At 33.0% G+C, this 26,623-nt stretch overlaps 1 protein-coding gene across 1 annotated transcript; it reads left to right on the top strand.

The window, feature by feature from the left end:
- The first annotated feature begins 3,321 nt into the window (after window positions 1–3,321).
- On the top strand, window positions 3,322–9,947 carry LOC143348925 (uncharacterized). Its single transcript, XM_076779665.1, has 4 exons — window positions 3,322–3,519; window positions 4,278–4,411; window positions 6,874–7,102; window positions 9,779–9,947. Exons 2-4 carry the CDS (start codon window positions 4,333–4,335, stop codon window positions 9,828–9,830), a joined length of 360 nt encoding a protein of 119 aa, XP_076635780.1. The 5' UTR covers window positions 3,322–3,519; window positions 4,278–4,332; the 3' UTR covers window positions 9,831–9,947.
- Window positions 9,948–26,623: the final 16,676 nt, after the last annotated feature.

Below are 26,623 nucleotides of genomic sequence, written 5' to 3'. Positions count from 1 at the left end.
GGAAGTGTTTGTTTGTGTCGAGAGACATTTAAGGGTTGTTTTTGTTCATTTATATGTGGAATTGTTGATAATGGGATGAATTGTCAACATTTTTGGATTGTTTTTTAATTTGTAAATGTATGTTTATTGTGAATTGAAGTTTGTTGAATTTGTTAGAAAGTTTCGAAGCACGTGTTTTTGTGTTAAGGGTTGTTTTTGTTTACTTGTATATGGAATTGTTGATAATGGGATGAATTGTCAACATTTTTGAACTGTTTTGTAATTTGTAAACTCAAGTTTATGGAGTTGAAAAGTTTGGAAGCATTTGTTTGTGTCGAGAGACATTTAAGGGTTGATTTTGTTCATTTATATACGAAATCGTCTCCAAAGGGATGAATTGTCTACATTTTTGAATTGTTTTGTAATTTGTAAATGTATGTTTAGTGTGAACTCAAGTTTATTGAATTTGTCAGAAAGTTTCGAAGCATTTGTTTGTGTCGAGAGACATTTAAGGGTTGTTTTTGTTCACATATACTCGAAATTGTCATTAAAGGAATGAAAATATCACCACTTTTGAATTGTTTTGTAATTTGTAAAACTGTACTGTAAATTCAAGTTTATTAAATTCGTTAAAAACTTTCAAAATACGTGTTTGTTTTGAGGATTTACGTTTAAGGGTTGTTTTTGTCTCATCAATGATATTGTTAAATTAATTCTATGCTTGGAAAGAAATGAGAAAAGCAGTGATTGTATATAATGTACGGTTATTTGTATTTAATATAATGGAATTACTTTTTGGTAACTGTAAATAATTTAGGGGTTGATGAGACGAAATTGACGAATGAGGTCCGTTCAAAATTATCAATGTTTAAATAATAATGTTTAATAGAGTAATGTTGAAGCTCGAGTATTTTGTTGAATAATTTAAATATAGAGTGTTTGTCAACTATAAATAATTTAGGGGTTGATGAAACGAAATTGAAGAATAGGGTTCGTTCAAAATTATCAATATCATTTAACATTTAAATAATAATGTTTAAAGTAATGTTGAAGCTCGAGTATTTTGTTGAATAATTTAAATACAGAGTGTTCATCAACTATGAATAATTTAAGGGTTGATGAATCGAAGTTGCAGAATGGGGTTCGTTCAAAATTATCAATATTGTTTAATATTAAAATAATAATGTTGAATAAAGTAATGTTGAAACGCGAGTATTTTGTTGAATAATTTAAATACAAGGGGTTTGTCAAATACAAACAATTTAGGGGTTGATGAAACGAAATTGAAGAATGGGGTTCATTTAAAATTATCAATATTATTTAACATAAAAATAATAATATTTAATAGAGTAATGTTGAAGCTCGAGTATTCTGTTGAATAATTTAAATACAGGGCTTTCGTCAACTATAAATAATTTATTTTATGGTTGATGAAACGAAATTGAAGAATGGGGTTCATTTAAAATTATCAAAATTATAAATATTTAAATAATAATGTTTAATAGAGTAATGTTGAAGCTCGAGTATTTTTGAAACTTGAGTATTTTGTTAAATAATATAAATACAGAATGTTCCTCAACTATAAACAATTTAGAAGTTGATGAAACTGAAGATTGGGGTTCTTTCAAAATTATCAATATCATTTAATATAAAAATAATAATATTTAATAGAGTAATGTTGAAGCTCGTGTATTTTGTTGAATAATGTAAATACTGAGTGTTTGTCAACTATAAACAATTTAGAAGTTGATGAAACTGAAGAATGGGATTCTTTCAAAATTATCAATATCATCTAACATTCAAACAATAATATTTAGAGTAATGTTGAAGCTCGACTATTCTGTTGAATAATTTAAATATAGGGTGTTCGTCAACTATAAATAATTTAGGGGTTGATGAATCGAAATTGAAGAATGGGGTTCATTCAAAATTATCAATATGATTTAATACTAAAATAATAGTGTTTAATAGAGCAATGTGTTGAAGCTCGAGTATTTTGTTGACTAATATAAATACAGAATGTTCCTCAACTATAAACAATTTAGAAGTTGATGAAACTGAAGATTGGGGTTCTTTCAAAATTATCAATATCATTTAATATAAAAATAATAATATTTAATAGAGTAATGTTGAAGCTCGAGTATTTTGTTGACTAATATAAATACAGGGTATTCCTCAACTATAAACAATTTAGAAGTTGATGAAACTGAAGAACAGGGTTCTTTCAAAATTATCAATATCATTTAATATTGTAATAATAATGTTTAATAGAGTAATGTTGAAGCTCGTGTATTCTGTTGAATAATATAAATACATTTTAATACAATTCTGTTGAATAATACAGAATGTTTCTCAACTATAAACAATTTAGAAGTTGATGAAACCGAAGAATGGGATTCATTCAAAATTATCAATATTATTTAATACTAAAATAATAGTGTTTAATAGAGCAATGTGTTGAAGCTCGACTATTTTGTTGACTAATATAAATACAGAATGTTCCTCAACTATAAACAATTTAGAAGTTGATGAAACTGAAGATTGGGGTTCTTTCAAAATTATCAATATCATTTAATATAAAAATAATAATATTTAATAGAGTAATGTTGAAGCTCGAGTATTTTGTTGACTAATATAAATACAGGGTATTCCTCAACTATAAACAATTTAGAAGTTGATGAAACTGAAGAACAGGGTTCTTTCAAAATTATCAATATCATTTAATATTGTAATAATAATGTTTAATAGAGTAATGTTGAAGCTCGTGTATTCTGTTGAATAATATAAATACATTTTAATACAATTCTGTTGAATAATACAGAATGTTTCTCAACTATAAACAATTTAGAAGTTGATGAAACCGAAGAATGGGATTCATTCAAAATTATCAATATTATTTAATACTAAAATAATAGTGTTTAATAGAGCAATGTGTTGAAGCTCGAGTATTTTGTTGACTAACATAAATACAGACTATTCCTCAACTATAAACAATTCAGTAGTTGACAAATCCCAAGAACAGGGTTCCTCCAAAGCTCTCACCACCACCAAAAATTTAAACAACACCATTCAACCCAACACCAAATCCCAAATATTCCATAAAATAATTCCCAAAATCCCAAAATCCCAAAATCCCAATCACCATTAGTGTACATTTAAAAATCCCCAAAAATCAGTGACGTTCGTGACATCGGAGAAGCATTAAAGGGGCTCGTTAAAGGTCCGTGGTGCTGGTCGTTAACCATTGTTTAGCCGCTCCTGGGCACGTATATATGTCTGCATACTCCCGTCGAGCAAACCAGTCGGGTCGGGTGCTCCGAGCGCGACGCAGAGGGGCGGAGGGGGGCTAAAAAGTGAAATAGAAAGCGGTCTGTCCGGTGCAGCGAGCTACAGTCCGTTGGGTCCACGACACTGTCCCCCATTCGCGTTCTCCACGCACTATACCCATTAGGCGATGCTCTCTTCGAGCCTTCCGTGGCATTGTGCCTGCATTTCTCGTGCGGTTGTCGACTCGGAAAGTATCTTCTGGCCAAGTCGTCGGTAAGTCACTGAGGCCCTCATCACCACTTTATTTCCATTGATCACTATAGTTCCCAACTCTGAATCACTCTAACCTACCCAGAAGAAGCGCCCTTCCAGACTCCCACCCTCTACAAATACTCCAATCATCAAATTTCTGGCACCTCAAGTGGCCCCCTCCTCTGTTGACGTCACGTTTTCTCGCTAATTCTGAGGATTATTTGAGAAAAAAGGGGCCCCACTAGCCCTCAGAACTATCTTCAGCCATCTTTGGTAACTTTCCTCCCAAGATATCAACGTTTAGTCGCGTTTCAGCGCTGCTCAACTGCCTACTGCTCTGGTAGCCTCTCACACCACTTTTTGACTCATCAGATCTCATTTTTCTCTACGATTTTTGGGAATATTTTTTCTCCTCGTCGCATCCCCAGGTGGTAGACCACTCGACAAATGTATTTTCGTTTGATTATGTCTTTTTGATTTTCTTCTGAGTCGTTTTTTCCATGTTTGGCTACCCAGGAGCTTCACGTGTGGTTCTGCTTTTGGGTACATTTAACTGTTTTTGGTGATTACTGATTGTTTTCAGTTATTTAAGAGTGTATACAGTTTCAAAATGGAGGCTTTTTTGAGTTCGAGTGTTTCATACTTTGTGATTCAATTTGAGCTGCTAGATTGTGCTTGTGGTTTCAGTATTCTTGATCGTTCAATAGTGAAAAATTAAATTCTAATTGACTTCTTCGTTAAGTAAAATACGATTTTGTGATTGATTTATGTTTTAACAGGATCAACTAACATTTCGGACCTCGTCACAAATTGAGAAACTCGAAACTCCACAAAATGGCGAACCTCCTGGCCCTTCTGGTGATCACTTTAGCCTGTGTAATTGTCCACGCCCAGCAGCCACACAACCAGAAACGTAAGTAGAGATTATTCGACGGAATTATTCGCGTTTCATGAATAATTAATAGTGTTTCATGAATAATTAATAATGTAGAAATTGTTGCTTTCTAAGTCACTTGGAAGAGCGTACGCCATTGCAATGGCGCAGAAACCTTCATTTTCTTTGTACTGTTTCGTGTCTGTTGTGCACTGAATAATATACACAGTGTCAAATTATTTTTAATGTTAAATAATACCTCGAATTGAACATATTTTCTGTTATTTTTTTCTTTGATTTCATTCGAAAATTGAATTATAATTTGGACTGTTATTTGGGTCCAGAAACCTTCATTTTTTTTATAGTGTTTCAAATTTTTTTTAATGTTAAATAATACCTCGAATTGAGCATATTTTCTGTTATTTTTTGTCATTTTTTTCTTTGATTTCATTCGAAAATTGAATTATAATTTGGATTGTTATTTGGGTCCAGAAACCTCCATTTTTTTTATACTGTTTCGTGTCTGTTGTGCACTGAATAATATACACAGTGTCAAATTATTTTTAATGTTAAATAATACCTCGAATTGAACATATTTTCTGTTATTTTGTGCCAGTTTTTTTGTCATTTTTTTCTTTGATTTAATTTGAAATTTAAATTGAATAATTTGGATTGTTATTTGGGGAAAATTAACGACAAATTTAATTTGAATTTATTTAAAAAGGTTAATTTTAAATGTTTTATATTAATGCAATTTTATTTTTGGATTTTGTGACTATATGATTCTTTTTATCCAGAATATTATTTTATTGGGGGATTCTAGAGGCCAAAATAAGACGAAAATTAAGAATACTAATTTGTTGATGGAGGCTTTGTTAAAAAGTTATTAATAATTCAAGTTTCGACCAAAATGAATTTTTTTCTCGAAAATGCACAAGATTTTGGGGGTAAGTGTAATAACCAAAAATTATTGTAATTGACCCCCCTAGCTAACAATAATTTTTCCAAAACGATTTGAAATTTTTTAATTTTGTCGAAAAATTTATCCACTTTCCTGAATTTTTTTCTCGAAAGTGGGTAGAATTTTTAGGGTATGTCTAATGACCAAAAATTATTGTAATCGACCCCCCTAGCTAACAATAATTTTTTTAAAACGATTTGAAATTTTTTTTTCCCGACGAAAAATTTCATATCTTCTCGAATTTTTTTCTAGAAAGTGGTTAGGATTTCGAGGGTATATGTAATGACCAAAAATAATTGTAATTACCCCCTCCAATTAAATATAATTTTTTCAGTATGATTCAAAATTTTTTAATTTCGTCTAAAAATTTCAGTACTTTCTAGAATTTTTTTCTCGAAAATGGTTAGGATTTCGAGGGTATGTCTAATGACCAAAAATAATTGTAATTGACCCCTACAACTGAAAATAATTTTTCCATAATGATTTGAAATTTTTTTTTTCGTCGAAAAATTGAGGCACCTACCCCCTGTCGATTTTTCTTAAAACTCAGTTTTTTATTTTTGATAATTTTATTTGACGTCCTACAGAAAATTTGTCTAATACTTTTTCGTAGGTGCCTATGAGCTCTATTTTAGAAAAAAGTTTCATTGAAATATATTCACTATTATAGGAATTATGGCTGTTTGAAAATTGGACCATTTTTATGGGGTTTTTCGTATTTTACGGGGTCAAGCATAAACTTTTTGAATATTTTTAAAATTTCTACATATTCTACACTAAAATACGCATCGTTTGCCTTTTTAAACATTAAAATCGTCCAATCCGTTCGGGAGTTATGACGTTTCAAAGATTTTTTAATGAAATTTCGGGGAACCATTTTGGGCCTCACATTAGATTCTCGGTAAACAATTTTTTTCTCGAAAATGGCTACGATTTCGAGGGTACGTCTAATGACCAAAAATACTTGTAATTGACCCCTCCAACTAAATATAATTTTTTTAGTATGATTCGAAATTTTTTAATTTCGTCTAAAAATTTCAATACTTTCTAGAATTTTTTTCTCGAAAATGGTTAGGATTTCGAGGGTATGTCTAATGACCAAAAATAATTGTAATTGACCCCTGCAATCGAAAATAATTTTTCCAGAACGATTTGAAATTTTTGAACTTAATTGTTAATAACTTTTTAACGAAGTCTCCATCAACAAATTGGTATTCTTGATTTTCGTCTTATTTTGGCCTCTAGAATCCTCTATTCAAATTTTTCCCAGGGTTAACTGAACACCCTCTATAAAAAAAATTGTTTTATTCTCAAAAATTAAATTTAAAAAATTTTGAAGAAATTAATCACATAAATATTGTCTATGGAAAATTAAAAAAAATTTTAAACAAAATTATACATAATAAACAGTTTGTCATCAATTAAAATTAACAGAGAATCAGAATTTTATTTTTTAAATAAAAATCAAGCTTCCTTTAATTTGATTTCTCAAATAAAACTCAAGTTTCGTTTGATTTTATTTTTTTTTGGTACTTTTCAGCCGTTTTCGGACAAACTTTTGACGAGATCGTGGTCTCGTCGGATCTGAACGTCAGAAGAAAGTCCAAGGAAAACCGTCAGGGCAAAAGATTGACAAACATACCCTCAGGCACGACTGGCCCACCTGAAAAATCGACAGCAATCGCGTCCAGGTTCGTCTCAAGCGATGGCAGTCGAATTACTTTGGAAAAAAGGCAAAAGAAACGTGAAATTACAACTCTGCAAAACAGGTGAGCCAATTTTATACAGTTTTATTTGATTAACGAATTTTGCAATGACAATTATTGATAAGAAATTGTAAAATTGAATTATGAAACGTAAAATATTTCATAATTTTAATCTATAATTTTAGTTTCAATTTTTAATCAATTGGAAAAGGATAAAGAAGTATCTTTATTGAGTATTTGTTATTTAAAATTTGGATTTAAATGAGAATTTTGCTCATTATTGATTAATATTATTATATTAATCAATAATGAGTGACTTTATTGTACTGAATTTTAAAATAATTGGTGATTTAAATATTTGTAAATTTTGAGATATTTATGAAGTGTGATAAAGGCATATTAATATTATTTTGTTAATAAATTATGAAATTTAGAATTGAGTGAAAGAAATCCCTGGGAATAATTTTAATGAGGGATTCTAGAGGCCAAAATAAGACGAAAATCAAGAATATTAATTTGTTGATTGAGGCTTCGTTAAAAAGTTATTAATGTTTAAAGTTCCAACAAAAATGAATTTTTTCCTCGAAAGTGAGTAGGATTTCGGGGATATGTATAATGACCAAAAATAATTGTATTTGATCCCCCTAGCTAAAAATATTTTTTTTAAAACGATTTGAAAATTTTTAATTTCGTCTAAAAATTTCACACCTTCTTGAATTTTTTTCTCGAAAGGGGGTAGAATTTCAGTGGTATGTATAATGACCAAAAATAATTGTATTTGACCCCTGTAACTAAATATAATTTTTTTAATATGATTTGAAATTTTTTAATTTCACCGAGAAATTTAGACAGTCCATCCCCTTTAAATTCTCCTTAAAAATTAGTTTTTCATTTTTCATAATTTTATTTGACGCCCTACAGACTATTTGTCTAATACTTTTTTGTAGGTACCCATAAGCTCTACTTTAGAAAAAAGTTTCATTCAAATATATTCACTATTATAGGAGTTATGGCTGCTTGAAAATTGGACCATTTTTATGGGGGTTTTTCTCATTTTAGGGGGTCAAGGAGCAACTTTTCGAACATTTTTACAATTTCAATATATTCTACATTAAAATACGCGTCGTTTGCTTTTTTAAACATTAAAATCGTCCAATCCGTTGAGAAGTTATGACATTTTAAAGATTCGGATGAAATATCAGGGGAGCATTACATTAGATTTTCGGTAAAGAATTTTTTTCTCGAAAATGCGTAGGATTTCGGGGATATGTATAATGACCAAAAATATTTATATTTGATCCTCCTAGCTAAAAATATTTTTTTTAAAACGATTCGAAATTTTTTAATTTCGTCTAAAAACTTCACACCTTCTCGAATTTTTTTCTTGAAAGGGGGTTGAATTTCAGGGGTATGTATAATGACCAAAAATAATTGTATTTGACCCCTGTAACTAAATATAATTTTTTTAATATGATTTGAAATTTTTTAATTTCGCCGAGAAATTTAGACAGTCCATCCCCTTTAATTCTCCTTAAAAATTAGTTTTTCATTTTTCATAATTTTATTTGACGCCCTACAGACTATTTGTCTAATACTTTTTTGTAGGTACCCATAAGCTCTACTTTAGAAAAAAGTTTCATTCAAATATATTCACTATTGTAGGAATTATGGCTGTTTGAAAAGTGCACCACATTTATAGGGGTTTTTCGCATTTTAAGGGGTCAAGACACAACTTTTCGGATATTTTTGCAATTTCTATAAATTCTTCATCTAAATACGCGTCGTTTGCGTGTTTGAAAATTAAAATCGTCCAATCCGTTCAGAAGTTATGGCATTTTAAAGATTCGATTGAAATTCCCAGGGAGCCATTTTTAGTCTCGAATTAGATTTTCATTTAGGAATTTTTTTCTCGAAAATGCGTAAGATTTCGGGGGTATGTATAATGACCAAAAATGCTAGTAATCGACCCCCCTAGCTACAAGTATTTTTTTTAAAACGATTCGAAATTTTTTAATTTCGTCTAAAAATTTCTGTACCTTCTCGAATTTTTTTCTCGAAAGGGGGTAGAATTTCAGGGGTATCTCTATTCACCAAAAATACTTATAATTGACTCCTGCAACTAAAAATAATTTTTCCAGAACGATTCGAAACACATGAAATTTCAGGGGAATCATTCCTTCACGATCAGACATTAAATTTTCACTAAAGAATTTTTTTCTCGAAAACGCGTAGGATTTCGAGGTTACATCTCTTCACCAAAAATGATTCTAAATAACCCCCTTAACCAAAAATAATTTTTCCAAAACGATCAGAAATTTTTCAATTCAATTCTCAATAACTTTTTAACTTTTTACCCTCTAGAAATTTTCCCCAGGTGTATCTGGACACCCTGTATATTACTACTAACCTAAAATTTTGTTCCAAGGTCTGTTCTATTGTTCTGTTATTAAATAAAATTCGTTTCAGGTATCTGGACATGGGCGTCCACCAAAAACGATTCTAATAAACCCCCTTAACCAAAAATAATTTTTCCAAAACGATTCGAAATTTTTCAATTCAATTCTCAATAACTTTTTAACGAAGCCTCCCATCAACAAATTAGTATCCTCGATTTTCCTCTCATTTTACCCTCTAGAATTTTTCCTAGGTGTATCTGGACACCCTGTATATTACTACTAACCTAAAATTTTGTTCCAAGGTCTGTTCTATTGTTCTGTTATTAAATAAAATTTGTTTCAGGTATCTGGACATGGGCGTCGCGAGATACCTACTGAAATCTCGGAAACGATGAAAATTCCACTCTGAGGACAACCGCACGATCCTCACACACCCAATTCCGACCATAACTTTCGGCCCCCTTTCGAACCATGGCCATGTAACAAAAACGATAATAAAAATTCTCTGTATCACAGCAACCCTGCTTCTCAAACCTCGTTAAAACCCATTTTACACAATTCAACTCTCCACAGAGCCTCCATTTCTCCCTTCAAAACTCAAAAAACCAAAATAAACTAAATTTACACTATTAATAAAGCAGCTTGGCAGCCATTTTGGGTGGTCAAACAACCCACAAACTCCAGAATTCCATTTTCTAAATTTTCTAAATTTTATCCACTGCTCTGTTACTTTGAATTATTCGAAAAAATGGTTAAACCTAACCTAGACAAACTCTAGAATTTTGAAAAAGGAATTATCACTATTAATTTATAAATTATTTGACAATCAGACTCTGAATATATTTTATTAATCTCGAAAATGAACCACCATAAATATGATATTCTAAAGTTAATTAATTTCCAAGTATCATTTTAGAAAATTAATTAAAGTTTCTAAGTACTCTTCAATTTTATTTCGAATCTTTGATTTATTAATAGTGGAATAAATAAATATTTACTCTTTTGGAACTTGAATGAGGGTCGTATGAACTGTTCATAGATATTTTAAGGTGATTAGAATGCGTTTGAAATGATCGAGAGACTCGAAAGTGGCGCCATCTTTCGACAGAATATTTAAAAAGATTGCCAGTTTTCGCGACGCTGGCGAATTGGCAGGCATTCCGTGTCCCTGCGAGCTGAAATATGGCAGGCGGGGCGCTCAAAGGCAGCCGCCATCGCGATCTTCATGCAACGGCGCGCCGCGCAGATCTACCGCGCCGCCAGTCACGTGGCACGTGACACGAACGCCCAAAACCATCAGAAACCTTTTTATTCCTCTTTTTCCCCGCTTTCTTTATGTTTTTTCCTCCATGAGTGAAGTCATCGAGTATTTGAGCCATTCTAGTGGGGCTTTGTTTCAACCCTCAACCCTTATCACTGTAATTTTATATGAAACAAGGGTTGAAAGAGTGAAGAGAGTGGAAAGGAATTTTTTTCTCGAAAGTGGGTAGGATTTCGGGGGTATGTGTAATGACCAAAAATTGTTGTAATTGACCCCTCTAACTGAATATATTTTTTTTAGTGTGATTTGAAAATTTTTGATTTCGTCTGAAAAATTTTAGTAACTTTGCGATTTTTTTTCTTGAAAGTGGGTAGGATTTCGGGGGCATGTGTAATGACCAAAAATTATTGTAATTGATCCTTTCAATTAAATATAATTTTTTTAGTATGATTTGAAAATTTTTGATTTCGTCTGAAAAATTTTAGTAACTTCTCGATTTTTTTTCTTGAAAGTGGGTAGGATTTCGGGGGTATGTCTAATGACCAAAAATTATTGTAATTGATCCCTTCAATTAAATATAATTTTTTTAGTATGATTTGAAAATTTTTGATTTCGTCTGAAAAATTTTAGTAACTTCTCGATTTTTTTTCTCGTAAATGCATAGGATTTCGAGGGTATGTGTAATGACCAAAAATTATTGTAATTGACCCCTCTAATTAAATATATTTTTTTTAGAACGGTTTGAAATTTTTTGATTTCGTCTGAAAATTTTACTACTTTCTCGATTTTTTTTCTCGAAAGTGGGTAGGATTTCGGGGGTATGTGTAATGACCAAAAATAATTGTAATTCACCATTCTAATTAAATATATTTTTTTTAGTATGATTTGAAATTTTTCAATTTCGTCTGAAAATTTTACTACTTTCTCGATTTTTTTTCTCGAAAATGCATAGGATTTCGGGGGTATGTGTAATGACCAAAAATACTTGTAATTGACCCCTCCAACAAAATATATTTTTTTTAGAACAATTTGTAATTTTTCAATTTCGTCTGAAAATTTCACTACTTTCTCGATTTTTTTTCTCGAAAATGCATAGGATTTCGGGGGTATGTGTAATGACCAAAAATAATTGTAATTGACCCCTCTAATTAAATATATTTTTTTTAGGACGATTTGAAATTTTTCAATTTCGTCTGAAAATTTCACTACTTTCTCGAATTTTTTTCTCGAAAGTGGTTACGAATTCGAGGTTACGTCTATCGACCAAAAATACTTGCAATTGTCCCCTCTAACTAAATATATTTTTTTTAGTACGATTTGAAATTTTTTAATTTCGTGGAAAAATGTCAGATTCTCGAATTTTTTTCTCGAAAATGCATAGGATTTCGAAGACATGTGTGTTCACCAAAAATGATTGTAATTGACCCCCGAAACCTAAAACAATTTTTCCAGGACAATTTAAAATTCACGAACTTAATTGTGAATAGTTTTTCCAAGCCTCCATCAACAAATTTATTTCGCCTCTAGAATTCTGTATTAAAACTTTTCCCAGGGGTGGTCAAACACCCTGTATATAGCAAGAAAAGGGTCGAGGCGCTTGTGAGAGCGCGAGCCCTCTGGTGGCGAGCATGGGAAGCAACGTAGGGGGCGCTGGTGAGGCTTCCTAGCAGACTGGAACATTCGAGGAGCGTATATATACCAACAGAGGGGTCGAGCGCTTGTGAGAGCGCGAGCCCTCTGGCGGCGAGCGCAGGAAGCAGCGCCAAAACATTACTATGGTCTTCCAACTCTCAATTGCCAACCTCTAAATTCCCCAAACCAATTTCAGAAGGTCCCAATTAGTCGTAGCAGCACTCGTCCTTTGAATTCTTCCCTTTTTTGAGCATGTAATGCTGCAAATGCTTCGTTTGGGTCTCCATATCGACCGTTGTTTGCAAATATAGTGCTCCAGTGGCGCCAGTCGCCCGTGGATCGCCTGATCGTTTGAACTCGCGGCCCTAAATCAACGTCTGGCTGGACATTGATAATAGCAACCGTCAGATACAGGAGTATGACGAACACTTAGTTACGTCAGCGTGGCTGCGAGTCCAGCCACGAATTCACCATAAAATATATAGTGCTAGCCGTGGATGGTGCTCAGAATACGAGATACCTTCCCTCTCATGAATAAAATCTCTCGTTCGACGACGGCGGTCCGCTCGTCCCGCGAATCAACAAGTGGGACTGCTCGATTTCGATGACACATCGAAACGTTTTGCTCTTCAAAACTGGGAAGATACACATCTTCAGACAGTCATCCCTCTTCCCAAACCCAACAAATCCAAGTAATTCCAGGCCCAGTCAGCTAGCTGAGCCAGCTAGGCAAGATATTGGAAAGAATAATGCTCGTCCAAATGAATGCACACCACCGCAATAGCAGCATCCTCATTCGAGAACAGTTTGGAATCCTAGCCAAACATTCCACCATCCCACCAAACATCAAGACTCCAGGGGGGCCATTGCTCTTGGGGGGTGAACGAGACCTGGACAGGTGGTTCTAGCTCAGCTGGACCCCCAGAAGGCACTCGACACGGTCTAGCTCGATGGGGCACCTCCTCAATCTCCACAGCCACCTAATCAAAATGGTACGAAACTAGCTCACAGGGAGACACATAATCCTGTGAGGGCTCCCTCTGCACCCCCCCCAGGCTCCCATACACCTGGGGGCCCCATCCTATTCAACATCGACGACATACCCTAAGGCTCCAGCACCAAACTTGCCCTCTACGCGGATGACACTGCCATCTACTCATCCTCAGGACATAATGAGGCTTCCTGAGAGATGGAACAAGATCGGTTCTAGGTCTGCTAGGCCTCCAGAGGGCACTCGACACGGTCTAGCGCAATGGGCTCCCCCTCAAAAATTATTGTAATTGACCCCTGAAACCGAAAGTATTTTTTTTGGGACGATTTGGAATTTTTTAATTTTGTTTTGAAAAATTGCGAACCTTCTCGATTTTTTTTCTTGGAAATGAGTAGGATTTCGGGGGTATGTCTAATGACCAAAAATTATTGTAATTGACCCCCAAAGCCGACAGTATTTTTTTTGGGACGATTTGAAATTTTTTAATTTTGTTTTGAAAATTTGCAAACCTTCTCGATTTTTTTTCTTGGAAATGAGTAGGATTTCGGAGGTATGTGTAATGACCAAAAATGATTGTAATATACCCCTGCAAATGACAGTAATTTTTTTAGAACGATTCGAAATTTTTTAATTTTGTCGAAAAATATCATACTTTCTCGAATTTTTTTCTAGAAAGTGGTTACGATTTTGGGGGTATGTCCAATGACCAAAAATAATTGTAATTGACCCCTGTAGCCAAACATATTTTTTTTGGAATCATTTGAAATTTTTTTTTTCGTCGAGAAATTTAGACAGTCCATCCCCTTTAAATTCTTCTTAAAAATTCGTTTTTGATTTTTAGTAATTTTGTTTGACGCCCTACAGAAAAGTTGTCTAATACTTTTTTGTAGTTATCTATGAGCTCCACTTCCATTCTAAATTTTAATGCAATCCATTCACTATTATAGGAGTTATGGGCAGTTGAATATTGGACTATTTTTTATGGAGTTTTTCTCATTTAATGGGGTTATGGAACAACTTTCCAAATATTTTTAGAATTGCTATATATTCTGCACTAAAATACGCGTCGTTTGGCGTTTTGAACATTAAAATCGTCCAATCCGTTCAGAAGTTATGGCGTTTTAAAGATTTGCATGAAGTTTTAGGGAACCATTTTTGATCTCACATTGGTAAACAATTTTTTTCTCAAAATTGGGTAGGATTTCGGGGGTATATGTAATGACCAAAAATTATTGCAATCGACCCCTGTAATTAAATATAATTTTTTTAGAATGATTTGAAATTTTTTAATTTTGTCGAAAAATTGCAAACATTCTCGAATTTTTTTCTAGAAAATGAGTAGGATTTCGGGGGTATATCTAATGACCAAAAATTATCGTAATCGACCTCTGCAGTCAACAGTATTTTTTTTAGAACGATCTGAAATTTTTTTTCTTCATCAAAAAATGGAAGCACCTGACCCCTGTTGATTTCTCATAAAAATTAGTTTTTGATTTTTAGTAATTTTGTTTGACGCCCTACAGAAAAGTTGTCTAATACTTTTTTGTAGGTACTTAAGAGCTCTACTTTAGAAAAAAGTTTCATTCAAATATATTCACTATTGTAGGAGTTATGGCTGTTTGAAAAGTGCACCACTTTTATAGGGGTTTTTCGCATTTTGCGAGGTCAAGAATTAATTTTTCGGATAGTTTTAGAATTGCTATATATTCTGCACTAAAATACGCGTCGTTTGGCTTTTTGAACATTAAAATCGTCCAATCCGTTCAGAAGTTATGGTGTTTTAAAGATTTGCATGAAGTTTCAGGGAACCATTTTTGATCTCACATTGGTGAGCAATTTTTTTCTCAAAATTGGGTGGGATTTCGGGGGTATATGTAATGACCAAAAATGATTGCAACTGACCCCTGCAATTAAATATAATTTTTTTAGAATGATTTGAAATTTTTTTTCTTCGTCAAAAAATTGGGGCACCTACCCCCTGTCGATTTTCCTTTAAAATTAGTTTTTGATTTTTAGTAATTGTATTCGACGCCCTACAGAAAAGTTGTCTAATACTTTTTTGTAGGTACTTAAGAGCTCTACTTTAGAAAAAAGTTTCATTCAAATATATTCACTATCGTAGGAGTTATGGTCGTTTGAAAATTGAATCATTTTTATGGGGGTTTTCGCATTTTCACGGGGACATGGAGCAACTTTACGAATATTTTTTCAATTTCTATAAATTCTTCATCTAAATACGCGTCGTTTGCCTTTTTAAACATCAAAATCGTCCAATCCGTTCAGAAGTTATGACATTTTAAAGATTTGCATGAAGTTTCAGGGAACCATTTTTTAATTTTAACGAAAAATTGCAAACCTTCTCGAATTTTTTTCCAGAAAATGAGTAGGATTTCGGGGGTATATCTAATGACCAAAAATTATCGTAATCGACCTCTGCAGTCAACAGTATTTTTTTCAGAACGATCTGAAATTTTTTTTCTTCATCAAAAAATGGAGGCACCTGACCCCTGTCGATTTTCCTTTAAAATTAGTTTTTGATTTTTAGTAATTTTATTCGACGCCCTACAGAAAAGTTGTCTAATACTTTTTTGTAGGTACTTAAGAGCTCTACTTTAGAAAAAAGTTTCATTGAAATATATTCACTATTATAGGAGTTATGGCTGTTTGAAAAGTGCACCACTTTTATAGGGGTTTTTCGCATTTTTGGGGGTCAAGACACAACTTTTCGAACATTTTTGCAATTTCTATAAATTCTTCATCTAAATACGCGTCGTTTGCCTTTTTAAACATCAAAATCGTCCAATCCGTTCAGAAGTTATGACATTTTAAAGAATTGCATCAAGTTTCAGGGAACCATTTTTTAATTTTGACGAAAAATTGCAAACCTTCTCGAATTTTTTTCCAGAAAATGAGTAGGATTTCGGGGGTATATCTAATGACCAAAAATTATCGTAATCGCCCTCTGCAGTCAACAGTATTTTTTTCAGAACGATTTGAAATTTTTTTTCTTCCTAAATCCTATTCAACGACATACCCAAAGGCCCCCAGCGTCAAACCTGCCATCTACACAGATGACACTGCCATCTACTCCTCAGTTAGGTGTCGTCTGCCGAAGAGGGGCTGTTTTAGAGTCAGGTAGCCGTCTGGAATGGGAGATGGTCGTAAACTGCGGTGACATTTCGCCCGCCGTCAGAGTCCGGAAGCCTGATCGCGTCCTCTGAATGCAGATCCGATGGCGATCGATTTTCAGCGGCCGCGTCGATGGCTGACGGGGGCCAGGCAGGTGCGGATCTCGTCCCCCATCGGGATGCAGAGCCCGTAGCAAATACTCGCGGGCCGTTTATGTCGGCCGATGGTACACCTGCGACTATTTTATGTCTTCCCTGGAAAGACTGGTCGGTGAATTCCAGCCGCCTGGCCGGCATCGATCCTCTGACTGCTGATCAGCGAGATCAGTGGCGTAGAGCGGGCGTGGGAGGGCGGAGAAAGCACGGTTCATTGCCTCTGAATGAAGTCACAGGCAGAACACAAGCCATTTTTGGATGTTTCGAACCAATCTCGGGGGGATTTATTCCGAAGTTGCGACACTTCGAGCAACGTGGCCTTGTTGTTCATTCGACGGGCTCTTCCACGCCACTGAACAGGATATGCGTAAACACACTGTCCTTGGCGCTTTATTCTGGAAACTTGCAAAATGGACGCAATACGAGGTGCAACGCGGTCCTTCAACCCGAGCTCTGATCTTATTGTTAGGGGGTTGTTCTTCGTGATTCGTGTTCGAATGGGAGCTCGCTGCGTACGGGGATCGAATTAAGTGCACACGACGAGCAGGAAGATCGAGTATACCGGAAATTCGTAAGCACAGACCAGGGATCCTTTTACGAGGTAAAATCTTCGATTTTCGAAATTCTTCAAACATGAAAATTTTGTCATTTCTGCGGGAAATTTTAATGGGGGATTCTAGGGGCTAAAATAAGACGAAAATGAAGAATAATATTTTGTTGTTTGAGGCTTCGTTTAAAAGTTATTAATAGTTGAATCTGTAGTGGCGCAACCAGAGAGTTGCAATTGTTAATAACTTTTGAACGAAGCCTCAATCGACAAATTGCTATTCTTCATTTTAGTTTTATTTTGGCCTGTAGAATCTGCCATTCAAATTTTATAGCTACCAGAATTTTTTAAAAAATTTTTCCTCTACAGGGGTGCCCTGTCAACCTTGGGGGAAATTTTGCTGGGGGGTTCTAGAGCCCAAAATAAAACGAAAGTCAAGAATAACATTTTGTTGTTTGAGGCTTCGTTCAAAAGTTATTAACGGTTGAGCCAATTGAGAGCCACTATTGCGTCACTACAGTTGCAATTGTTAATAACTTTTGAACGAAGCCTCAATCGACAAATTACTATTCTTCATTTTAGTCTTATTTTGGCCTGTAGAATCTGCCATTCAAATTTTATAGTTCCCAGAATTTTTTTAAAAATTTTCCCTCTACAGGGGGTGTTCTGTCAACCCTGGGGGAAATTTTGCTGGGGGGTTCTAGAGCCTAAAATAAGACGAAAATGAAGAATAAAATTTTGTTGTTTGAGGCTTCGTTAGAAAGTTATTAACAATTGAGCCAATCTGAGAGCCACTATTGCGTCACTACAGTTGCAATTGTTAATAACTTTTGAACGAAGCCTCAATCGACAAATTGCTATTCTTCATTTTAGTTTTATTTTGACCTGTAAAATCTGCCATTCAAATTTTATAGCTCCCAGAATTTTTTTAAAAATTTTCCCTCTACAGGGGGTGCTCTGTCAACCCTGGGGGAAATTTTGCTGGGGGGTTCCAGAGCCCAAAATAAGACTAAAATCAAGAATAGTAATTTGTCGATTGAGGCTTCGTTAAAAAGTTATTAACAATTGAGCCAACCTGAGAGCCACTATTGCGTCACTACAGTTGCAATTGTTAATAACTTTTGAACGAAGCCTCAATCGACAAATTACTATTCTTCATTTTAGTCTTATTTTGGCCTGTAGAATCTGCCATTCAAATTTTATAGCTCCCAGAATTTTTTTAAAAATTTTCCCTCTACAGGGGGTGCTCTGTCAACCCTGGGGGAAATTTTGCTGGGGGGTTCTAGAGCCCAAAATAAGACGAAAGTCAAGAATAACATTTTGTTGTTTGAGGCTTCGTTAGAAAGTTATTAACAATTGCGCTAATCTGAGAGCCACTATTGTGTCACTACAGTTGCAATTGTTAATAACTTTTGAACGAAGCCAAAATCGACAATTTACTATTCTTGATTTTCGTCTTATTTTGGGTTCTAGAATCCCCCATTAAAATTACTTAACGAAAATATAATTGCAGGCCCAGAAATGGTACCCTGAAAATCTTTAAAACGTCATAACTTCTGACCAGATTGGAGGATTTTAACGTTTAAAAAACCAAACGACGCGTATTTTAGTGGAGAATATATAGGAATTCTAAAAATATTCGAAAAGTTGATGCTTGACACCGAAAAATTAGAAAAACTCCATAAAAATGGTCCAATTTTCAAACGACTGTAACTCCTACAATAGTGAATATATTTAAATGAAACTTTTTTCTAAAGTAGAGCTGAGGGGTACCTACAAAAAAGTATTAAACAACTTTTCTCTAGGGCGTCAAACAAAATTACTAAAAATCAAGAAAGAATTTTTAAGAAAAATCGATGGACACTAGGTGCCTAAATTTTTCGACGGAAAAAAAATTTCAAATCATTCTGGAAAAATTATAGTTAGTTGGAGGGGTCAATTAGAAGTATTTTTTGTCATTAGACATACCCTCGAAATCCTACTCAGTTTCGAGAAAAAAATTTATTACCGAAAATATAATTGCAGGCCAGAAATGGTACCCTGAAATTTCATATAAATCTTTAAAACGTCATAACTTCTGAACGGATTGGAGGATTTTAACGTTTAAAAACCCAAACGACGCGTATTTTAGTGGAGAATATATAGAAATTCTAAAAATACTCGAAAAGTTGATGCTTGACACCGAAAAATTAGAAAAACTCCATAAAAATGGTCCAATTTTCAAACGACCATAACTCCTACAATAGTGAACATATTTCAACGAAACTTTTTTCTAAAGTAGAGCTCATAGGTACAAAAAAGTATTAAACAACTTTTCCATACAGCGCGAACCAAATATGTTAAAAATGAAAAACGAGTTTCCAAGAAAAATCGACAGGTGCCTAAATTTCTCTGTGAAAAGGAAAATTTCAAATCGTTTTAAAAAAATTATCGTTAGCTAGGGGGGTCAATTACAATCTTTTTTGGTCATTACACGTACCCTCAAAATCCTAGCCATTTTCGAGAAAAAAATTCAAGAAAGTGGAGAAATTTTTCGACAAAATTAAAAAATTTCAAATTCTTCCGGAAAAATTACTATCATTTGCAGGGGTCAATTACAATAATTTTTGGTCATTAGACCTACCCCTGAAATCCTGCGCATTTTTGAGAAAAAAATTCAATACAGACTGAACTTTAAATATTAATAACTTTTAAACGAAGCCTCAATCGACAAATTACTATTCTTCATTTTCGTCTTATTTTGGTCTGTAGAATCTGCCATTCAAATTTTATAGCTCCCAGAATTTTTAAAAAAATTTTCCCTCTACAGGGGGTGCGTCAACCCTGGGGGAAGTTTTACTGGAGGGTTCTAGAGGCCAAAATAAGACGAAAATCAAGAATAGTAATTTGTCGATTGAGGCTTCGTTCAAAAGTTATTAACAGTTGAGTCTGTAGTGGCGCGATGGGGACTCTCAGGCTGCGCCACTACAGTTGCAATTGTTAATAACTTTTGAACGAAGCCTCAATTAACAAAATGTTATTCTTCATTTTCGTCTTATTTTGGCCCCCAGAATCCCCCATTAATTTATCCAGAATTTCCAAATACTATGAAGTCGATTAGGGTTGAAAATAAACATTCAAGATTCAATTTCTTGCACTGTTTCATACTAAAGACTTGTAGAGGTCCTCTCGATGAATTATTCGTTCAACAAAATGGACGTTGGCGTGATATTCACGAATAGAAGGGTATTAAGTATGTCGAACGAGTTTTCCAGTTTCATTTTTGCTTTTTACTTTTTTTGAGTATTAGAATTTATTGTTTTAGGAGTTGTTGCGTTCGTTTGAACGTTGTGCAAACTGGAACGGTTAATTTAGTTTGATTTTAATGTTTTAAAGCTTCCTGCCATTGGCACTTTTCCGCTTCGTCATCGACGATGCCAATAACAGAATATCGAACCCTGCAATTATTATTATCGTGACCTAAATCGACACTTGGAGTTGTTAATTAGGTGTACGAAACGGTTTCGTCCGGTTCCGCTCGAAAATCCTGGGAAGAATGTGAAATTTTTCGAATTGTTATGAGTGCGAATTTTTATTAATAAAATTAACGAAATGAGAAATTTTGTAAAGATTAATTTAGATAATTTTTATTTTAGTTTAAATATTTCTTATTTTTTTTATGTATCAAGAGCATTTTGAAGCCTTTTTAGAAAATGAATTTTTTATAAATATAGAAACATTGTAATTATAAAGTATGAGCAAAGATTCATTAATTTGATTTGAAGTTAGTAGAGTCTATGTGTAGATTCGAGTATAATCTGATGTAAAAAAAGAAATAATTTAGTAAAAGGTAGAATTTTTTATTTGGACACAATGATTTTAATTTAAATTTGACTGATATTAGAAAATTATTGATAAAGATAGCTATGAACTAATCAATAGCAGTATTTAGAATTTTGAATTGATTAAAATGAACGTAAAAAACAATTTTTTACTTAGGAATAGACTCTCTATTTTTGTTGTTGATGGGGGGAGTGTTTTGAAGAAAAAAAGAGAATTTTTATTAGTAAATAAAAAATTTTTCTTATTGTTGCAATTTATAATCGTTCTGGAAAAAATATATTCGGTTGCAAGGGTTGATTATAATCATTTTTGGTCATTAGACATATCTTCGAAATCCTACCCAGTGTCGAGAAAAAAATTCCTAAATGAAAATATAATGTCTGATTATGAATGAATGAATCCCTTGAAAGTTCATGTGTTTCAAATCGTTTTGGAAAAATTATATTTAGGTGGAGGGGTTAATTGCAAGTATTTTTGGTCATTAGACGTACCCTCGAAATCCTACCCAGTGTCGAGAAAAAAATTCATTAGTGAAAATTTAATGTCTTATCATGAATGAATGAATCCCCTGAAGTTACATGTATTTCAAATCGTTTTGGAAAAATTATATTTAGGTGGAGGGGTTAATTACAAGTATTTTTGGTCATTAGACGTACCCCCGGAATCCTAACCATTTTCGAGAAAAAAATTCAAATAGATTCTGAAATTTTTAGAAGAAATTAAAAAATATCAAATCATACTAAAAAAATTATATTTAGTTGGAGGGGTTAATTACAAGTATTTTTGGTCATTAGACGTACCCCCGGAATCCTAACCATTTTCGAGAAAAAAATTCCTTATCGAAAATATAAGTGCAATGGTACCCTGAAATTTCATGCGAATCTTTAAAACGCCATAACATTTGAACGGATTGGACGATTTTGATGTTTAAAAAGGCAAACGACGCGTATTTAGATGAAGAATTTATAGAAATTGCAAAAATATTCGAAAAGTTGCTCCATGACCCCGTGAAAATGAGAAAACCCCCATAAAAATGGTTCAATTTTCAAACAGCCATAACTCCTACGATAGTGAATATATTTCAATGAAACTTTTTTCTAAAGTAGAGCCCATAGGTATCTACAAAAAAGTATTAGACAATTTTTCTGTAGGGCGTCAAACAAAAATACTATAAATAAAAAACAAAGTTTCAAACAAAATCGCCAGGGGGTAGGTGCCTCAATTTTTCGATGAAAAAAAAAATTTCAAATCGTTCTGAAAAAAATATTTTCGATTGCAAGACTCGATTATAATCATTTTTGATGAATAGATATACCCCCGAAATTCGACCCAGTTACGAGAAAAAAATTCAAGAAAGTGTGAAATTTGTCAACAAAATTAAAAAATTTCAAATCGTTCTAAGAAAATTATTTGCATTTGCAGGGGTCGATTATAATCACTTTTGTTCATTACAGATACCCCCGAAATTCAACGCATTTTAGAGAAAAAAATTCTTTACCGAAAATCTAATTTGAAGCCAAAAATGGTTCCTTCATGCAAATCTTTAAATTATCATAACTTCTGAACGGATTGGACGATTTTAATTTTCAAAAACCCAAATAACGCGTATTTTAGCGGAGAATGTATAGAAATTCTAAAAATATTCAAAATGTTGCACCTTGACTCCGTAAAATGCGAAAAACCCCCATAAAAATGGTTCAATTTTCAAGCAGCCATAACTCCTACAATAGTGAATATATTTCATTGAAACTTTTTTCTAAAGTAGAGCCCATAGGTACCTACAAAAAAGTATTACACAATTTTTCTGTAGGGTGTCAAACAAAATTACTATAAATAAAAAACAAAGTTTCAAACAAAATCGACAGGGGGTTGGGTTTCTCAATTTTTCGATGAAAAAAAAAATTTCAAATCATTATGGAAAAATTATTTTCGATTGCAAGGGTCAATTATAATCACTTTTGTTCATTACAGATACCCCCGAAATCCTACGCATTTTCGAGAAAAAAATTCCTTACCGAAAATCTAATTTGAAGCCAAAAATGGTTCCATCATGCAAATCTTTAAATCGTCATAACTTCTGAACGGATTAGACGATTTTAATTTTCAAAAACCCAAATAACGCGTATTTTAGCGGAGAATATATAGAAATTGTAAAAATATTAGAAAAGTTGCACCTTGATTCCGTAAAATGCGAAAAACCCCAAAAAAATGGTCCAATTTTCAAACAGCCATAACTCCTACAATAGTGAATATATTTCATTGAAATTTTGAGGAGAAGTAGAGTTCATGGGTACCTACAAAAAAGTATTAGACAATTTTTCCGTAGCGCGTCAAATAAAATTATCAAAAATGAAAAACTAAGTTTTAAGAAAAATCGACGGGGGGTAGGTGTCTAAATTATTTAGCGAAAATAAAAATTTCAAATCGTTCTAGAAAAATTATTTCTAGGTAGAGGGGTCAATTACAATCATTTTTGGTCATCAGACATACCCCCGATATCCTACGCATTTTCAAGAAAAAAATTCATTACTGAAAATATAATGTCTGACCATAACTGTCTTGGTACCCTGAATATTAATTTTTCAAATCACTTGCCTCCAATAATATGTGCTGAAAACATTTTTAAATAATCAATTTCATCCTATACTATTATTTTCGATAAAAAAAACAAATATTACATTTGATTGTCGACTATAATAAACAATTTTCATTATTTATCATATTTTTCTCTGATGGTAGCATAATTATTTGGAGAATTTGGTCAATTATTTATTCAAATAAAAAACCTCTGTATACAAATATTTTACACCCAAATTGTGTTATATCATTAAAATACTATAATTAAAACATCGAGAACCATAACGATAATAACAAAATATTAATCAGTTGCGCCAAATTTGTATGCAATTTGTGCCTAATTTGAAAATAAAAATTGTTTGAAACGAAAGGAGATGAATATCTGTAATAAAAATGGAGAATAGAAAGGTAATAGTGTATGAGTGCCATTGTTAACGTAACTTAATTCCCGTTCTGGCATTAATTCATCCCCCATCGATCGTCTAGCCGATATACCGCTACCAGCTGAATACTTCATGAATTCGTACTATTTCATGAATCAACTTCCAAACGCACCGTTCTCCAAGTCACGCATATATCGTATTTTCGAGCGTGACCAGGCGACGCAAAATGGCACGTCCCGATAGAACGAACGACCGCTCGGATGCAGCTGGATTCGCGATGCTTTACAAAAATTTAAATTACTAAGATAACTCTAAGATCCTCTATTTCTTTTTTTTTGCCAATTCCTGTCCGCTTCTCACGGCAAATTACCATAAAAGTTCGAGAGAGGAAAATGGAACTTAAATCGACCATCTTTGGTCCCACCAGCAGCCTGAGGCAACAAACGCGAGAGAAAAGAAAGAAAAATGATTCTAATTGACCCCTGCAATCGAGAATAATTTTTCCATAATGATTTGAAATTTTTCTTTTCATCGAAAAATTGAGGCATGTCGATTTTTCTTAAAAATTGGTTTTTCATTTTTGATAATTTTGTTTGACGTCCTACAGAAAAATTGTGTAATACTTTTTCGTAGGTACCTGTGGGCTCTAGTTTAGAAAAAAGTTTCGTTGGAATATATTCACTATTGTAGGAGTTATGGCTGTTTGAAAATTGGACCATTTTTGGGGGGTTTTTCACATTTTACGGAGCCAAGGTGCAACTTTTTGAATATTTTTAGAATTTCTATATATTCTCCGCTAAAATACGCGTTATTTGGGTTTTTGAAAATTAAAATCGTCCAATTCGTTTAGAAGTTATGACGATTTAAAGATTCGCATGAAGGAACCATTTTTGGCTTCAAATTAGGTATTCGGTAAGGAATTTTTTTCTCGAAAATGCGTAGGATTTCGGGGGTATGTGTAATGAACAAAAGTGATTATAATTGACCCTTGCAATCGAGAATAATTTTTCCATAATGATTTGAAATTTTTCTTTTCATCGAAAAATTGAGGCATGTCGATTTTTCTTAAAAATTGGTTTTTCATTTTTGATAATTTTGTTTGACGTCCTACAGAAAAATTGTGTAATACTTTTTTGTAGGTACCTGTGGGCTCTAGTTTAGAAAAAAGTTTCGTTGGAATATATTCACTATTGTAGGAGTTATGGCTGTTTGAAAATTGGACCATTTTTGGGGGGTTTTTCGCATTTTACGAGGTCAAGGTGCAACTTTTTGAATATTTTTAGAATTTCTATATATTCTCCGCTAAAATACGCGTTATTTGGGTTTTTGAAAATTAAAATCGTCCAATTCGTTTAGAAGTTATGACGATTTAAAGATTCGCATGAAGGAACCATTTTTGGCTTCAAATTAGGTATTCGGTAAGGAATTTTTTTCTCGAAAATGCGTAGGATTTCGGGGGTATCTGTAATGAACAAAAGTGATTATAATCGACCCCTGCAAATGAAAATAATTTTTTTAGAACGATTTGAAATTTTTTAATTTTGTTGACAAATTTCACACTTTCTTGAATTTTTTTCTCGTAACTGGGTCGAATTTCGGGGGTATATCTTTTCATCAAAAATAATTACAATCGAGCTTTGCAATTGAAAATATTTTTTTCAGAACGATTTGAAATTTTTTTTTTCATCGAAAAATTGAGACACCTATCCCCTGTCGATTTTGTTTGGAAATTTGTTTTTTATTTTTAGTATTTTTGTTTGACGTTCTACAGAAAAGTTGTGTAATACTTTTTTGTAGGTACCTGTGGGCTCTACTTTAGAAAAAAGTTTCATTGAAATATATTCACAATTGTAGGAGTTATGGCTGTTTGAAAATTGGACCACTTTTATGGGGTTTTTCTCATTTTAGGCGGTCAAGGTGCAACTTTTCTAATATTTTTAGAATTTCTATATATTCTCCACTAAAATACGCGTCGTTTGGCTTTTTGAACATTAAAATCCTCCAATCCGTTCAGAAGTTATGACGTTTTAAAAATTCGGGGTACCATTTCTAGCCAGAAATTCAATCTTCAGTAATGAATTTTTTTCTCGAAAATGCGTAGGATTTCGACGATATGTATAATAACCAAAAATGATTGCAATTTCCCACTGTAATTAAATATAATTTTTTTAGTATGATTCGAAATTTTTTAATTTTGTCGAAAAATTCCACACCTTCTCGAATTTTTTTCTCGAAACTGAGTAGGATTTCGACGATATGTATAATAACCAAAAATGATTGCAATTTCCCACTGTAATTAAATATAATTTTTTTAGTATGATTCGAAATTTTTTAATTTTGTCGAAAAATTCCACACCTTCTCGAATTTTTTTCTCGAAACTGAGTAGGATTTCGAGGGTATGTATAATAACCAAAAATGATTGCAATTCCCCACTGTAATTAAATATAATTTTTTTAGTATGATTCGAAATTTTTTAATTTTGTCGAAAAATTCCACACCTTCTCGAATTTTTTTCTAGAAACTGGGTAGGAATTCGAAGGTATATCTAATGACCAAAAATGATTGTAATTGACCCCTGTAACTAAATATAATTTTTTTAGTATCATTTGAAATTTTTTAATTTCGTCTAAAAATTTCAGTACCTACCCCCTGTCGATTTTTCTTGAAAATTCGTTTTTCATTTTTAATAA

This window comes from Colletes latitarsis, chromosome 12 (genome assembly GCF_051014445.1).
Source record: "Colletes latitarsis isolate SP2378_abdomen chromosome 12, iyColLati1, whole genome shotgun sequence".
Classification (NCBI taxonomy): Eukaryota; Metazoa; Arthropoda; class Insecta; order Hymenoptera; family Colletidae; genus Colletes; species Colletes latitarsis.
The sequence above is the reverse complement of the archived record's forward strand: the minus strand, read 5'-3'. Positions and strand labels throughout refer to the sequence as shown.